General features: G+C 39.2%; 1 protein-coding gene across 9 annotated transcripts in view; it reads right to left on the reverse strand.

The window, feature by feature from the left end:
* The window catches only part of CPQ (carboxypeptidase Q), a 256,599-nt gene that overhangs the window by 137,753 nt on the left and 100,832 nt on the right, over positions 1 to 18,014 (reverse strand). For all 9 annotated transcript variants that reach the window (XR_014579383.1, XR_014579384.1, XR_014579385.1 and 6 more), the window contains one exon: positions 1,650 to 1,741. Coding sequence is in view for 6 of the 9 variants with exons in the window: in XM_083823346.1 (XP_083679472.1) it covers positions 1,650 to 1,741 (92 nt within the window). In the remaining 3 variants the exon portion in view is untranslated. The remainder of the gene's footprint in view (positions 1 to 1,649; positions 1,742 to 18,014) is intronic.

Here is an 18,014-nt window from a genome sequence, read left to right on the forward strand (position 1 = left end):
CTTTCAAACAACACCCAGATCTCTTTTATATTTTCCTATTTGATCCTTAAGCCTATTTTTTGGTACTAATTCTGAATATAAATACTAGGGACAACACTGAAATACAGACTTTTTGGAAAAATACGAGAAGTGGATAAGACAATTTCACGTGTTGCTGACAATTCTAAGACCATAGGATGGAGCTGGTTTTTCAAGACGGAAATCACTGTTCTTTTCAAAATCTACAGAGGTGATACACTTCTCACGAGCAGCATGCACCAGGCACAAAACATCTGCTTTGTCCCTTCCAGCTTTTCTAAAATGCACTTCTGTAAACGAGAAGCATCTCTTTCCCTTGCTATGTATTCCAGAATATTTCATGCTAGTTTAATTCTGCTGAACACCAGAGTATCCATGGTAAATCCGGAGCCCTTAATACTTGGTAAAATGCAATCTGTCACCTCCCTGAATCTGAAAAAGCAAACTCCTATGTTCCTCTTCCAAATAAGAGAGCTGAGCTATCTCTATAATGTAAAAGTATAAAGGAGACTACATTATGCATGGGTAGTTAAACACAGTTCTTAGTAATGTTAAACAAGTTAGTGGGAAATAATTGACCATTCCTCAATTAGCCACAAAACCAAAACCACTGTGATGTTATCTCTGACCACTCTATTGAAGATGAAAATTGGTTTAGTCTTGTTCATCACAATGAGGTTGATTCAAAGTGAAACTTTCACATATTTGTTCTGTTAGGCTGTTTACCACTAAAAATTTATTTTAGGCATTTATTACTTTCTTGTGAGTCTGCTTGCCTACGATCATACAGCAGGTGACTTCCTAAACACATTCTTACTCGTCCCGTATCTTTGTCTCAGATATACCAACCTTCATTGAGAGTAAATACTACTACATTAGGGAACAGAATAAAAGATAAATACTTAAGCTTAGTTATGCAGATACAGGATACATTTATGGGGAAAAAGATAAGTATTCCAAAGACTTATCTCCAAAAAAGTTTTATGCAACTGTCCTTTATGTCTTGCTGTACTTTGAAAATGCCGTTGTTCACAGATGGATCAGATGTGATAACATACAATATTTTTACCCTTATAACCAGTCACAGAGTTTGCCTCATCAGAAATCAAGCATTTAAAATATTCCAGATCCCATAAAATTAATAATTGACACAGAGTATTTTAGATTAGACAACATTAAAATAAGTTAAGATTGCAAAGATTTTTCTTTGTATTATTTCATGTTTTACATTGTAAAATATTATGAGAAAATGCAATGAAGCAGAAATATGTAAGCCAAACAAAATTTATTTATATTACCAACACATGTGGAGCATTCCTCATTCATCCCCAGAAAGCTAGCTACGCTTGAAAGCTATGGCAGCTATCCTCATGAAATAGCTGTTTCAAAAGTTTTGTGATAGAATATGTTAAATCAAATGGAACATGTGTATGTATGTACACGTCACATTATGTTAAATATAAAACGAAGTTTACATTTATGATAGAAGACAGAAAACATACTCTCGGGCAGAACTGGAATCACTATTTCCAGTCAGATATTTAGCTGAACATTCTGACAAAAATAATGAGTAGATCACAAAACTATAGAGAAAAGTGCTGTCAAGCAAATCATCTGAAGACATTACTTACCTTGTGCAACTGGTAGTATTGCTCAGCACCTACTCCTCCTTGTTCTTCTCCTGTCCATAGCACCATGCGCAGAGTTCTTTTTGGACGAAGTCCTAAAAAATAATTTTAAATGTTGGTTTTAGTACTAAGTATTTGTTTATTTGAGCATTTGTCTGCATTTGTCTCCATCTCCCAATTGCAGAAAAGCCAGTTTCCATTCAGTCAGGTCTAACTTCAACAAACGCAACCTACTTCTAGTGTGGGTTTTGTTGTCCACAGTGCTTTGGGCTCGTTTTTGGGAAGGACTGGGGTGCAAGGAGAGAAACCATGAGAGAAAGAGGTAGTTTGTTGTGGTGCTGCTACCAGGCCTCTGATGCAGTAGCAGAGGAAGAGCAAACTTTGGGGGACACAACGTAGGTGTCCGCAAAATGTAACATCAAATGACTACCTTGATAGATTTCTGATACATATGCTGCCATCCTGGTGGTCTGCAGTAAATAATGTATGTATGCTTTCAGCAGATCCAAATGCAATTTTCATGAGAATTAATATTTTTCTTGTAATGCTTAATTTATTACAATTAATTGGAAATGAGCTACTCGATTTTCAAGAGAAATGTTTCCCCTTTCCAGGAACTGAGAGGCACTACAGTATTATTTTGCTTTTTATCAGACCAATGAAAAGAGACAATCTGTACTCTGGAATCTGAAATACAACTGCCTGCTGAATCTATGCAAAGCTTTCTAAAACATGGCAAACACAAGGCCACTCTGTATTTTGTTACAATAGCTCAGTAAGAAAGATAAGTTCTCACATATATTTTGAAACTGTTTCTGCTACGGCACATCCAAACAGATAGATGTTGTTGCCCTTTATTTATTTGATTGATTGTACTCATAAACAAATACATCTGAGACATCAAATCTGAGAGCACTGAAGAGCAAGCAGACCAAGAATAAACAGTGCTTTCTGTACAGTGTAAAGCTAATTATGTTTCAGCAAAAATACCCTCCTCAAAACTATTAGAAAGAAAATAAGCCAGATAGGAGAATATAACAAACAATAAAGCATAAATGACCCCACACACTTCTGTGCTGAGGAGAAATAATATCAGTATCACTGTCAAAACTGAATTAATTTCCTAGCTGAAATGGATGAAGTCTACAAATAGACCTGACCTTCATTAATTTTCTTCCTCAACCCAAAGAAAATCAACCAAAGGTTTCCTTCTCGAAATTACATGTTAGCAATCCTAATAACTGAAGACAGAGTGTAAAAGTTATATTCAAAATCTGAAAAAAACCACCACCTTGGCTTGTCCATTATTTCATAATGAAAGAAGAAAAAGAATAGAATCAAGGGATTAAAAAGTGGATTTTCTAAATGTTGACCTGCTGTCTGTAAACAGACAGGTCATCAGCTCTCATTACTTTAAAAACAGTTCTTCCCCCTCTCCCCCCCTTCATCCCAGTGGATTTCCTGCTCTTCTCCTAAATCATTACAGCACAGGATTAGCCTCCTTCGCATTTCAAATCAGCCAGATGGCCAATGAGAGAAAATTAAGATACTAAAATAGTAATCATGTTGATGTTAGGAAGAATTTAGACACAAAATAACCACAAATGTGTCAGTGGCTCCATTACAAGAGGTGGCTCTTCATTTGTAGCTTTAGCAGTGAACAAAGGTGCCAGCAAAAGGCTGTTTGTCCTAGCACAAAACACAAAGCACTGGAGCTCAGCCTCCAGCCCACCACACCACGGCTGTGCAAGTGGCTTGGGTGGGAGATGTCTGAGACAGGGGAGCAGCATCTTCTGCCTCCTTCCAGCCATGGGAGATGAAGTGCTGCTAGTCTGAAAATAAAGACGCTGCTGTCCAACGGGGGGCTAGGACCAAGGGTGAGAGATGCCTGTTGGTGTTTAACCCCTAGAGGCTGTAAGCCTGGCTGCTCTCTGATTCTCTGCCAGAGTTTGAGAACGTCTCAGCTCACTTACATGGAAGAATTCTGAGGTCCATACGGCCCCTTTGTAGCTGGTCATAGCATCTTTCTATTAAAATGGAGGGGAGAAAAAGCCCTGCTGAGCTTTGCAAATTCCGTGAGCAGATTCACTTGTGTGCTCTACTGAAATTAAATAGGAAATCTTAAAAAAAAAAAAAAAAGTCATAAAGTCTAGAGGCATTTATTTTAAAAACAAAACAAAGTATACAGAGGAAAATCTAATTTCCTCATTATCTTGAAGTGATAAGAATTTATCTACCTGTTATTAAAAACACAGCTATTCTGATCAAAGTACATCAAATAAATCCAGTATTCACAAGTAAAATTGCCAAGAATATTCTGAATGCATGCCTTTATTAAAAATACGAACTACTATACTTAAGCTACAACTTTTTTTTTTTTTTTTAAATTAAAATTACCAGTTTTGGTTTGTTTCTTAAAACCTACTGGTTCCTAAGGAACAAAACATTGCCACAAAATCTTGCAGATCACAGCCCAAATGCGTACTGAAAAGACATGATAAAAACACTTGGAGTAGAAAACTATGTTCTGTGATGAGTGTCAGGGGCGTGAAGCAAATTTTAAAATTAAGGAAAACTGTTTCAAAATAAAATAGTGCCTCCCCCTTTTGAAATATTACATATTCTAAAGCAAAGGATAGAAGAGATTTTTTTTTTCAACTTACACAGAATATTTAAATACATAGATTGTTTTGGAAAAGTGCAGTAAGTTATAACTGGTGCAAGGATCCTACTGTGCCTTTCCTGGGTCACGCAGATCTGAAATTAAGTAACTCAAGTGGAAGTTGCAGAGCTCAACACCTACTCAAAAACACCCAAATCCTACAGCTTCCATCCTACCGCTGCATCCCAATAAAAAGAACAGCAGGGATTTTACAGTAGGATAAACTTCAAAAGGTTATAGTTGGTACTCAGATTATCCCTTCTAAACTCAAGCAACTAAGACCAAAACCAACACATCTACAGATCTCCCTCCATCTACAGAATAATTTACAAATCTACATACTTCCACTATTTTTTAAAAAAATGAAGCAGCTTTTTTTTTTTCTCTACGTTACCCTTAACTGAGAAACGTAGTCATAGTACAGCACAAAGGTGCATTTTACTGATCAGCCTCTGCACTCCTATGGTTTATCCCAAGTGAAAGATACACTATGGTGCACCTGGGCTCCCAAGTTAAAGGATGAAATGAAAACATTTATCCCAGGCTACTTCTGCATTATACACCCTCAGTGCTGCAGTAGCTGCTTGCGGTTTCACTGTCTCCAGGTGCTGTACTTCACGATTGCTTGACCACTTCAGTAATACTTTGAAGCAGCTCTTAATGATTTGATATTCTGTTTCTTTTAAATTATGCTAAAGTGCTCAGACTTGCAGATGTCAGCAGCAAGCTTAGGTTAGCCAAAAAACACAAATGCTTGAGAAACAACGGATTTGTAATCGTACTAGAAAAGAGGTATTAACTAAGAACTCTGACGTCAACTGTCAACTACAATAAAGTACTTTGCCAAAAGCCTTTCTTTCATACTTTACATAAGAGATAATTACCAGCAAATAACATGGAAGTGTGTATATATATATGTGTATACACATGTATGTACATATATACATGTGTGTACATGTATATATATACACACTTTTACAATAATTTTAAAATGGGTATTTTTTAGGCATGATAGTGTTGATTTAGTCCACGTATGTTCGTACGACAGTGGATGATCTCCCTGTGATAAGGCACTTACCAGGACACTATGCAAAACTTGAATTTTATATCTTGCACATCTTGCTCCTGCTTGAGAGATTCCCACACAGCAAAATTGAAATGTATCGTCTGGTATAAGCATATACAAATTATGATAATCTGTCACATATTATGTAAAAAATAAATAAATGTGCTCCACCCTCATGATAGCACATAAACCATGAGGATGAACTTGAGTTGTGTCTTTTTTAATCAAAATAAAGATCAGTATTCTAAATACTGAATTTCCTTTAGTACATATTTTTCCACTTTATAAACATAAATTCTTACTGATGGGGAGGATTAAGTATGAAGACACGGTGTTTTCTAAGAAGACAGTGTATGATAGCTAATCAGACTTCTTCAAGAGAAGTCATCATGTTGTTGTAATACCGATCATCTTTTGAAAACAGTGAAACAAAGGATTTTTTACTCTGCAAACCAAGACACTGGTATCACCCGCAAACAAATCAAATAGCTGTTCAGCTTACAAGAGGCATATTATCACACTGCAAATGGATGTGCATTGTGGTGGAGTGCCTCAGGCCCAGCACCGCCAGCGGGTTGAGGAAAGAGATTGTCCTGCTTTGCTCTGTGCTGGTGCAATCTCACCTCGGGCACTGTGTGCGGTTTTGGGAGTCACAATATAAGGACATAAAACTATAAGAAAGTGGCCACAGAGGGCTACAGAGATGGTGAAGGGTCTAGAGGCAAGATGTATGAGGAGCAGCTGAGGTCCCTTGGTTTGTTCAGCCCAGAGCAGAGCAGGCCGAGGGGAGGCCTCATGGCGGCCTGCAGCTCCCTCACGAGGGGAGCGGAGGGGCAGGCGCTGAGCTCTGCTCTCTGGGGACAGCGACAGGACCCGAGGGAACGGCATGGAGCTGGGACAGGGGAGGGTCAGGCTGGGGGTTAGGGAAAGGTTCTGCACCCTTCACTGTGGTCACAGCACCGAGCTGACGGAGTTCAAGAAGCATTTGGACAATGATCTCAGATACATGGCCTGATATTTGGGTGGTTCTGTGCAGACCCAAGAGCTGGACTCAATGATCCTTGTCCGTCCTATATGCTATGATTCTGTGTTACTAGACTAACAGGTAAAACATTTTTAACTTGCATTTACACAGTATTCAGTGATAAAATACACATGCTGCAATTAGGATATGCCTGTACATAGGAAAGCAGGCTATGCCTGTATATGCATGCCTACACTATCTTTTTGTTTTGAATTTCTATAGCCTATTCCTATTTCTTCAATATATGGGCTGCATTTATTTCCCACCCCTAATGATTTTTAGGACAATTTGTAATAAGTTGCATTACCTGAAGAGAGTAGAAGCTCCTCAGCAGTATAAAGATGGGACTGAAGCTCATCGGTATACAGCACACAAAGGAAAATGACTGTAACCCCCCCAAGCCCTCTGGAACTATGAAAACCATTAGGTATTTTAGGGCTTTGCCAGTTTTACCCTCCCCACATCACACATAAATGGCCTAAAAAAGCCTTGAACTGAGCCACAAAGTAGAACAACTTGCACTACCCGATCCCTTTGTCTCATACTGCCTAAGATGCTGATATATTTGCTTCAGGAGCTTCTATGGAGAGGTACATACAGATATATCATCCCCAAAACTGTCCCACTGCTGTATTTAACATCATGAGCTACATATTTTTCTGCATTATTAGCTGTTGCCTGAAATTTCTTTAAAAGGATGTATATACAAAAAGGACTAAGATACACAACACAATGAACACAGCCAGTCTGAGTTTCTCCCATGCTATGCGTCCTGCTTTCTCTTTTCTCTCTCCTGCTATGTCTTCTTTGTTGCAGTTAACATGGAAATTTCCCAAGTCTCTTGTGACTTTACTGGCAGCCTTCAGGAGAAAAAAAAAAAAAAAAAGCAATTTCTGGTACATATTTCAGGGTCAAATTAGCTGTATCAATACTCATTCTTAATTGCTCTGTTTTGCTTACAACACACTAGCAGTCCCTTTATGCATCATTAAAATCCTATCCAATCTAGTAATGCTCTGTTAATTTTTTTTAATCTGGCCAAATATTCAGAGTTTTTTTCATTTTCTTTTAGATTTGATCTGCTAAAGTGTTTCAACCATTAACAGATTGGGAAACAGGCAATTTTCTGAAATTTCCAGAATCTCAGCAAATGCTTTATTTGCTGGTTTAATTAAACTGCTGGGCTTCATGGCAAGTTACATATTTTAGCTCTTGTTGCATTCTCATTACACTGCCTATTTTATATACCACTGATACTTTTATAAAGTTTTAATTTTCCTTATTCCGGTCTAGACCTCAAGTGAACTATCAAGTAAGGTCACTTTCACCAAGCCATGATAACTTTTTAAGCTGGTTTTCCTTCTAATGTATTGTACACAGTTTTGGTGTTGCAGTCTTATTTTCCATAGTATTTCCACAGGAGGAGCCCACACTTGCTCTGCAGTTTTGGCCTCTGCTATATATGTAGCCTAAGGTCCCAATAAGCTGAGAATGCACAAATTCCTAACATTTGCTACCCATCACTATTGCTTGTCTGAGAGAAGTCTGATAGCTTTTGAAAAGAAGACAAATATTTGAATATTCCCAAGTATTTTAGAGACCATTACCTAATTTCTGTATTCTGTGGAATGGGTAAGACCTGTTTTAGAGAAAACTCTCTTCACCTTAGCATCTTGTTTCTCTGGCTAATTTCAAAGACTACATGTAAAGATACATTTTATAAATTGTAAATGATAATGCAATCAAATTAGAATGTCCGGACTTTTCCTCTGAATATGAAGAAGTTTTCATTTTAAAACAGAAGGATTTGCGCGTTCGTTCTGTTATTAGAAAAAAATCTTCCATGATTAAGAGTGCTAATATCACTCTTTGTGCTGGAAAGTGTTTGTCTAGTTAGACATTGCATTAAAAAATTCTAGTTAGGCATTTCATTTAAAAGAAGTTTTTTTTTCTTCAAAATTGAGTGAAAAACACTGATTTAACAGAGAAAATCTTAATACTATCAAAGTTATACGCTTTGAGAAGACAAAGCACACTTTAAAAAATGTTAGTATTATGTAAACCATGATTATGATATATTTCTAATTCTCTAGTGAGCATAAAGTTAAAGAAAGGCAACAGCTTATTGCTTGAGAAACTGCCTTTGCTTTCTCATTAAAAAGGTATAATGTAATCTACTTGATTTTTCTTTGTTCTGTTGCACAGGTTTTGCTTGTAGTACTGAGGACAAGATGTTGGTTGGACAGGATGCTGGCAAGTGAATGAATCAGTTCGTCTTGAAGTTCTGCAGTAAAGAAAAATGAGATCTCCCAGGCCTGGGAGAAAGCCAGGCTGTCTGACAGGTACACGGGTCAGCTGGAGAAGAGATTTGGAATCACAAGAAGAAAAAGACAGAAAATGGGCAGGACACTGGAAAGCAGGAAATGAGACAAGCCAAGCCAGACAGTGCCTGGAGGTAAGGGCCAGTAGCTCCACCACAACTGATGCCAGTGAAGGGCTCAGATGTTGTGCTTTGGGTGGGAAGAGGACACAGCTGCCGCACTCACAGAATGGGAGAAGCTTTTTGGACAAGCCTCTGAAAAGAGGGGGAGTGGAAACTGCAAGGCAAGCAGGATATGAGGCAGGACTCATATCTGGAAAGGACTGGGTTTTACAGAGCTAGAGGAGCAGGCAAGCAGTATTAATTAAATCTGGGATTAATCAAAGCATTTTTTTCTGTTTTTAGGAAAGTATAAGCTTATGACAGAATAGGAAGGGCAGATTTACAGAAGAATAAAGGTGGAGAACATGAAAAGTTTTAGGTAGATTTATTTTAAGAAAGTGATGTAATATCCAAGAGGAAACGTTAAGGAAGGAGCTGTATATACAAGACTAGAGGGGAAAGCTGCAAATGATTTGCAAGTCTAGTAACTAAAAATAACACATATTAAGCCTTCTAACAGGGGAGATGGGGAGAAGAGGGTGCCTCTGCCTGGAGCTCCGTACACTGTGCTGCATTTGGGTGAGGTGGCAGAGCTGCTGCAGCAAGCGCTCGCCAGGTGCCTGCCTCCGAGCCACCAACCTGCATAGCTCAGAAACAGCTCGGAAGAGGAGCACTGAGAAACGTGCTCTTCTGTGCTTGGGATTCTTGGATGCTGTGACAAAGAACCAATTAGTCTAGTGTCATGAAGTCAAAGGCACGTCAAAAATAAATAAATAAATAAATAAATAAATAAATCCTCTATTTGCCTGTTTACCAGCAGAACATGAAAGCAGAGCACTCTTCCATTCCCTACACTGCTTCTGCTGCTGCTGCCATTTCCTCCACATCCCATTAAAAAGAAGAGGACACCCTGAAAATGTACCCTCTTCCTCTTTAGGAAAAAACTCCCTCCTGAAAGGTATTCAGAGATCTCATAAAATTCTTCTGGAGCTAAAAAGGCAATGCAGGCCTCTCTCCCTCTCTCTCTCTGGTGTTACAAGCATAAAACGTGTTTTGACCTTTTCTGTGTTGTGGCTCTACCTTCTGCTTTTGCTGTCCCTCTGTTTGTACTGGCAGAAGCCCAAATCTGTTGCAGCATCTACACTGTCCTCAGAGCTGATGATTCAGAAAATGCACCAACCACACTTGTCTCACCATATGGAAAATATATGCCTTAAAGAACAAACAAACAAAAAAACAACAACAACAACAACAACAAAAGAAGACCTGACAGCAAGGACAAGATGACTCTGACTTCATCCAGAAAGGATTTCAGTATTGCACCACGCCAGCGGAGTTACAGATTTGGACAAAAAATCGCAATAGCTTCTGTCACCTGGTTTTTAAGATTTTCACAGATAAATAAAGCACATTTTTGAACTTGAATTTACTGGCTAAATCACAGCTTGCAGAGTAGCAGCAGTACACAGGACACAGGGCAGCATGGTTAAGGAGAGCTGTAAGCCTAAATTTACTGCTCAATTAACAACTTTATATGTCTGCAGTCACCCCCCTGCTATGTCAACTCAGTAAGGAAATTGAAGATTTAAGTATTTGTCAAATATGCATTCAGTTGTTTGTTGAAATCAAGGTTTAAATGTAGTTGTAGTGTACCAGCATACACATATACTTCATATCAAGTATAGGTAACAGATTTGCAAAATATGAAGGCCAGAATAAAATGTGCAACTTTTGGGAAGCGGAAAGAATGTAAGAACAAGGAGCTCCTATCAGGGATATTTAATCAAAAAAAAAAAAAAGCCTACTATAAAAGCAGTCATTTAATGATGTTTCACAACATATCTCCTAGACAGCAAACAACTACACCACCAGAGCTACAGGAAATTCCAAAACACGTTCAACAAAATTTTTATAAACTAAGTTAAAATCGCAGTTATATGACTTCAATTAAACTAGCAGAAAAGGAATGACTCCAATAATTTTTTTTAATAAAATGTATCTTTAGTCCTCATATATTAGCCAGTGAATTTAGAATAGAGAAGTGTAACTTCATACAAAGACTACAGAGAACTGAATCAAAATCTGTCTTATGGTTTTTGAGTCACATTAGTCATGGGTATAACTCAGAGGAGAGTTAGAAGTTCTGTTTAAAATAAGTTTTAAGGTGGAAAAAACTGCCTAATCAACTCCTTATGAGTTACATAAAATATAATTCAGGTCGCACCTTGAAATCCTTATGCGTGTTGTTTTAAAAACACTTAAGTTTTCTATGGCTTTATGCTAGGAAACAGAAATTTGGTTGTACCAGATCCATGTCTTCATCTACAGGGAAGTCAGCTCAGGAAACTCCCATTTCCTTCGAACACTGGTAAAGAGAGGAAGAGGGGGAAGTATGCACCGAACCTATCACCATAAATTTCTCCCTTTCTTGAGTGCGTACAGATCATAGTCTAGGAATGTAGGAAGGCCATGTAAAAGGTGTGATGGCTGGGATTAGACTTTGTCAACAATAACCCTTCCTTCATCAGGCTGCTATAGCAGCAACGGCATCGTGCATCCTGCCCTAGCCTGCAGAAGAGGAAAATGTGCCTGGTTCATCTATTTGACTCCTGGTATTCGCTGTCTCTGGCACTTCCCCATAGCAAATATTTTTTATATGGAAGAACCAGGATTCCCAGAAGCACCCGGAGGCCCAGTCCTAGCAGGAGACTTCCTGGTCTCATGTGCCATGCAGACATGACGGGACATGAGCTCAGTGCACGTGAGACAACACCAGAAGCTGGGAAACATTTACTCTGTGCCACAAACCATCGTTATAGCTGTCTTCGGAATGCAGGTGCCTTTCATGAAGTCTCTACCAGCTACTTCAACACGGGCAAGATCTTAGATAGTGATAACTCCCAACATGTTTCTGTTCAAGTAGCTGAGGGTATGTTTGTGATTTGGCAAATTCACAGCACAGTCAATGGATTTCTTCTGAGGACGCACCAGGTAAACACACGACTGGGCAGCAGTGGTGGACATGTGCACATCTGGGCTTCAGAGAACAACACAAGCTGACTAACAAAGGAGTGTTGAGATCCAAACACCGCCATGTAAAGGCAAAAAGCACATTTCTGAATAAGGAGGGAGAGCCTCTGCATAAACGTTGCTGAAAGAAACTCAGGATGTGATCAAAAGACTATTTGATTCCTCCCCTGTTAGCAGAGGTGAGACTGAAAATAAGTTAGACTGTAGTGTCAAGTAGCAGCTCCAATCACTGGAAAAAAAAAACAAACAAACAGAAATTTGGCTCCAGCTGTTTCAATTAAAAACAGACACAACAGATACAATATCTGAAGTTTTTCAGAAGAAAGCAGTGAAATTCATCAATTAAAATCAACTGCATCTCTCACTCCAGTGGGCTCTCTACAGCATTTAAGGGGCATAAAGTGTTATGCTTGGAAACCACCATATGATCACCTGCTAAACTCTTTTCTCCGCTACTCTTGTTTTTCAGTTCCCCAAGCTTCCTTTTAAGGATAAAAGTCCTGTGTTTCCAGAGCTGGAGGAGAAGGTGGCTTTGCCAGAGAGCTTCACCCACATTTTCCCCAGGGAGGGCACCTGCGGCCTCGGGTGGGAATTGCCTACCTGGGCCAAGCGATGCAGGAACACAGCGAGATTAGGAGCAAAGAGAAAGCAACGGCTAGAGCTCTGAAATCACTGGACACATGCCACCTGCTTCATGCTCAAAAATGCCAGCAGCAAGTATTAGTTCTGAGCAAGGCCTCCATGGCAGCAGAAGGCTTGAAATGGTGAGAGAACAGAAATTCCTCCTTTACGGAAACAGGCAATCACCATCCACAGTGGGACAGAGCGCCACAGGCTGTCGGTGCAACCTGTAGAGCCAGGTAAAGGTACAATATGGCATCAAGATAATTCTTGGGGTAATTTTATAGGAACTTTTTATGAATAGCTGTTTAACTAGTCTTTCACCTCACCTGGAAAGCCAACTTCTTTTGTAAACCTCATGTGACACAGGGACAAGAAAACTTGTGTTTCAAATGACACCAGAGCTGTAATGACTCTACCATCAAAATGCTGAGGCAAATGGCATTGGGTATCTCCAAAGACACCTTTTTTTGCACACGAACTAGCATATGTAAAATTGGAAAATTATAAATCCAACCTGAAAACAGGATGGGTTTGAGGTTTCGAGACTAATTAGTAACAGAGTTGTTCTGCAAAACGAGAAATCCCCAACTTGCTTGTGTGCTGTCTCTTCTACAATTTCCAAATACCTTCACACCACATCACAGCTCATGCAATACCCTATGGATTACATCTGTTTAAAGACAGGAACCCCTCAGCTGCTTCTCCCCAAAATACCCCCAGTGCCTTCCCATTATCTCTAAATTACCCCCAACAATGCTCTCACAACGGTAGCAGTATTTGCTACTACCCCACAGAACTTGGTGGCAGAGGCACAAGAAAAAAGACCTGGTGCTTACTCCAAAGCTACATGTGTGCTGATTAAACAGGCATTTGTCATCATTCAAAAAAGGATAAAAGCAGAGTTTCTTCCTGCCTTTTCCTCAGCTGGGACAGAAAGGCACTCATCCGTCTCTCCTCAATCACTCATTTGCAAAGAACGTATCAGAACTTCATATTCTAAATATTTCTATGCCTCTATCAAATGTAGTTAGAATTGATCAAAAGGTTAAAAACTGAGGAGGGCTGGGGAAGGCGGCAGCTGACAGACACAGCTGCAGGCAAACTGCAGCACAGTTGCACAAGCTTACTGCCTTGCAAACCTTGTCTGCAGTACTGAAGGGCATTTTTTCAAGCATCAGAAGCCCTCAGATAATCCTAACAGCCACAGCCCCACTGATGGAAAGGGAGTTTTCCAGCTCAGACCAGCTAAGGCGCCTTGGTGCCTTTAAAGATGTCTCTATTCCCATAAAAAAAAAGAATAAAGAACACCAACTGGCTGAAACTTTAATCTTTCTTCACATAAACAACTTCTGTGAAAATGCCTCCAGTTCTTTGTTTCTTGAGCAAATTAACCACGAAGTAGCTTGCCAGTGTTCTTGCCCATCAGTGGCGTATATAAGTTTCAAGAGTGCTAGGAAAAAAAGTACGTATTTTTCTTTCCTTTGTGCTTCATTGAACTTCAGTGTTTACCTGGAGAAAAGACCCATTTGGATACCATTAGCCAGAACGGCCACTAGTTGGTGAATGTTTCTGAGTTTGGCTTCCAGCAAAGCGAGCAGTGGGAAGAGCATAGCGTGGCACAACAGCAAGCAGAAATTGGTATGGGTGCACTGCGTGAAATGCTTCAGTTCGCTCAGGTCAGGAGGTACCTACAAGCTGTGCTGGTACCAACATGTGCACAGATGAGTGCAGACATTTATCAGTACATTGTAGAAAGCTTTCTTTTTTCTAGAGTGAAGCTACAAACACACAGAACAGAAATGTGGGGTTCAGTTTCTGCATTGAGTGGCAGTGGAATAGCCACTTCGAGCAAGATTCACCTTGTTGAATTGTAATCCATCTAAAAGTAGGCATTTAGTCTGAATTTGCTGCCTCTGTTTTCTCTCTGGAAAAGGAGGAGAGACAAAGGCACCTCCAGAAGATGCCCGTTCTCATCACCTTGGTGCGGAAGATGCAGAACAACTCGCCCCCAGAAGATGCTTCTTCATCTGACTCTACGCTGACTCTTTTTGTCTCAAAAAGAAGCAACATGCACGTGAAACCAAAGAGTGAAATGGAAAAAAAAATCCTACCAAAAGCAATGGGTTCCATTTTTTCCCTCAAAAAGTTGAAGTGTTGAAGTCTCTGTGTGAAGCTACTTGAGACTGTGCTACTGTTGTGTGTTCTTACAGTGAACATCCAGCTAACTATTAGTGTCTGGAAATCTACAAAAACACCATTAAGAAAAAAAAGATATGAATATAGCACAGAAGCTGTCAGCTCAGTTAAAGAAAAATAAAAGCCAACACTGAAGATTCAGAAAATATAAAGCTTAACACATTCAGTACTTGATTTATCTAGAAATAAAAGTAAAAGCTGTTAAATACTTTTAACCAGAGCAAGAAAATAAACTTCATCACTTAAAATGTAATCATTTAAGCAATAATTTTAATGATTTTAAAATGAATTTCATGTATTTGGTCCTACGCCAATAGCTACTAAACGGTTTGGGGAGGGGTTATGTTAAAGTACAGAATACTATTCAAACTAAAACCATTTTTCAAGTAATGGAATTACCAAAATCCAAATTACCAGGCGTAACTTGTGTCCACTCGCCATGCCCGAAGGTCACAGTTGATATCACGATGAAGTGCTATTAGATCATTAGATCACCTCTGAAAAGACTTGCTCAAATAGCGTAGCAGTATCTTGCTTTTATGGAACCAAAGGGCTACAGCAGACATGGAAACAGTAGTCCTCGCTACACGTAACAGAAGTTTTATACTGAAAAATTTGTATTTCAGAATGTTCACTTCAGCTTTCAGATCACATATCTGTATTTCTAAGATCAGTTATACAACACACAGACGCAGATTTCATGGCTACACAATGCGCCATGACTTTAAGAGTCCCAGTAAACAGCCAAAAATTCGACAAGTGCATCAGACAAGCCCATTTAGCTGGCTTATTCCCATGCCACGCATGGACTGACGCTAACTTTATTGGGGTCCAGAAGGATACGAAGCCAAGCCTCCACAGTTCAAGAGACAATGCTTGGAAATAGCGCACTCTGAAAATACAACTTATGGAATCGGCTGTAGATAAAGCTAATTAATTAACTTCTCACACAATCTGCACATCAGTCACTTTGCCATCATTTTTTTGGGGTCAGATTTTATATGCACCGTAAGATATAAAATCTGCACTAACCAATCTGCTACGGAAGATGAAAGGCGCTATCCCACGTGGCTACACCTACAGGTTAGATTGGATGACCCAGATATTCTCTCCCAGTTGTATGTTCCCGCAGAACACTGGTGTAACAAGAAAAGCTTGACGCAACAGCTAACCAGAACAGAGGGCATCAGCAAAGGCTCAGACATTTCCCAGCTGAGAAAACAGCATTTCACCATAGGTTGTACAGCAAACACACAAGCTACTACTAGAGGAAACCAAATATTTGAACAAGCAGAGAGTGATGCATTTCATTCATGCCTGAAAGGAAACCCAGTGAATAAGAATTATACAATGCCACCATGAATTTGCCCTTAAGAGACGCAAAACAGTTTGTTCTGAATAGAATAGAATCAGCAAATACAGACACAATTTTTCTTCCTGGAGGTGGAGGGAGTATAGGCAATTTCCCAAGAATCATAAAAAAAAGATTTAAAAACACTAAAAGAAAGAGTAGGCCTGGTTTCTTCTGTAGAAGAATCCTTTTTAGTTCACTTTTAAAGAACAAAAAGTAAAACACATGCATTTTGTTTTCAGTCACATACTGATATTCCAGTTATTCTGAGGCTGGCAAAACAAGAGATAACGAGCTCAAATAATGCAAAATAAAGACACAGCAATACACAAAGATGTCTGATGTTCATCACTGCAGTACGAGAGTGGCTAATCTTATAACAGAGCTTGTCTACAAAGAGCTCTTCAAGAAACACTGAGATTGTTCAAGTGCACAAATCCTTCTGATTAGAAGCAGGAAAGGCTAGTTTCTTATTTAAACTCTGCCAGAGCCAAGAGCAGGAACAGCAGCTGATTTTATTTTTTAAAGGAATACTTAAAGCATTCCTATTGACCACAGGTTACAGTTCTGGAAAAAAGGAATGATGAGGAAAAATAGGTTCCATCCGATGAAAGCATCCATGGATATCAACGCAACAATCTAAGAAGTCTGTTTTGATCTAGTTTTGAGGGGTGTAGTGACAAAAGCCCATATGGAAGTAAAAATAGCAAAAAACTGCAGATCAAGGAGTAAGACTGGAATCCGCACTTCAGAGATCAGAAATCACACAGCAGACTAAGAACAGCAGGACGCCAGACCAAATTTTGAGAGGCTAGGTGTATGGAGAACACAGGCACATGAACTGGATGTTTCGTTCATGACTAATTTAAATACAGTGCCAATTAGGTCAATGTCTAGATGATCTCTGGCAGCAGTACCTGACTGTAGACCACAGTCTGGGAGATGCTGGGGATGAACTGCATTCCCACAGCTGACCTTGGAGCCCCTTTACAATGGCTGTGCCACACTCACCCTCCAGTCTGTGAGGAACTATACCATCGCATTACTTGATGAGACAAAATGTTTTGACAGGGCACTGTGGTTAAGTTAAATTTTACAGAACTATATCCTTGTAGTGAGGAAACTTGAGTGTGAGCCTCCTCTGTCGTGGATTAACTTGACAAGGAAATCAGCTGCAACAGTCCAAAAAAAAAAAAAACAAAGCCCACGAACACAGCAACATAAAAGAAGTGCGAATGATCAGGAAATCAGCCCTAAAATACAAACCTAAGAGCCCATCATCTTGATGGTCTAGCTGTATCTATCAGCATTTGGTGGAACAAGTCTAGGCAGGATATAAATTTGTTTAGGAAGAACATTCAAGGAGAATGGACTCTTAAATATGAATTTCTGTTAAGTTTAGACTCAGTTTTGATGATTATCCCTATATGTAGGTGAAAAAAAAAGAAGTCAAGAGGCAGCATCATGGTCTGGATCCAGTCACAGATGCATCTTCTTGAGAGAGATGTAGATGAGAAGTTATCAAGAGTGAGGAAAGAGTTTGTGAATTAAATTAACTGAACAGCCACTGGAAAAGCGACTTGTAAGACAGGGAAAGATTTAGGAATGTGCTCAAAGACAGTGCTGCTTAAAAGGCAGAGAAAAATATGAGAAGGCTGATATTCATGTGATTTCATGAAGCTTCATCATCTTTAATAGGAAGGAATTCATTAAGAAAAAATAAAAGATTGACTTCTTTCTATGTTACCTAGTTACTATAGTAACACTACACTGTGCTTTCATTCTCTGATAATGGTGACCATGCAGGCTCAAAGTACGTTCTAGACCACTGACTGATGTGTTGCTTTTGGATGACCCCTATGATGAAAGAAGGGGGTTAACAGACAAACTTGCAAAATATTTATACTAAGTATGAATATTTGTTCTCAGAGGAATGGATAAAATAGAAAATCCAGTTTAGACAACACACAAAATGTTCTGGAAATGAAATGCA

The sequence above is a fragment of the Anser anser genome (genome assembly GCF_964211835.1).
Source record: "Anser anser genome assembly, chromosome: 2".
NCBI classification, from domain to species: Eukaryota; Metazoa; Chordata; class Aves; order Anseriformes; family Anatidae; genus Anser; species Anser anser.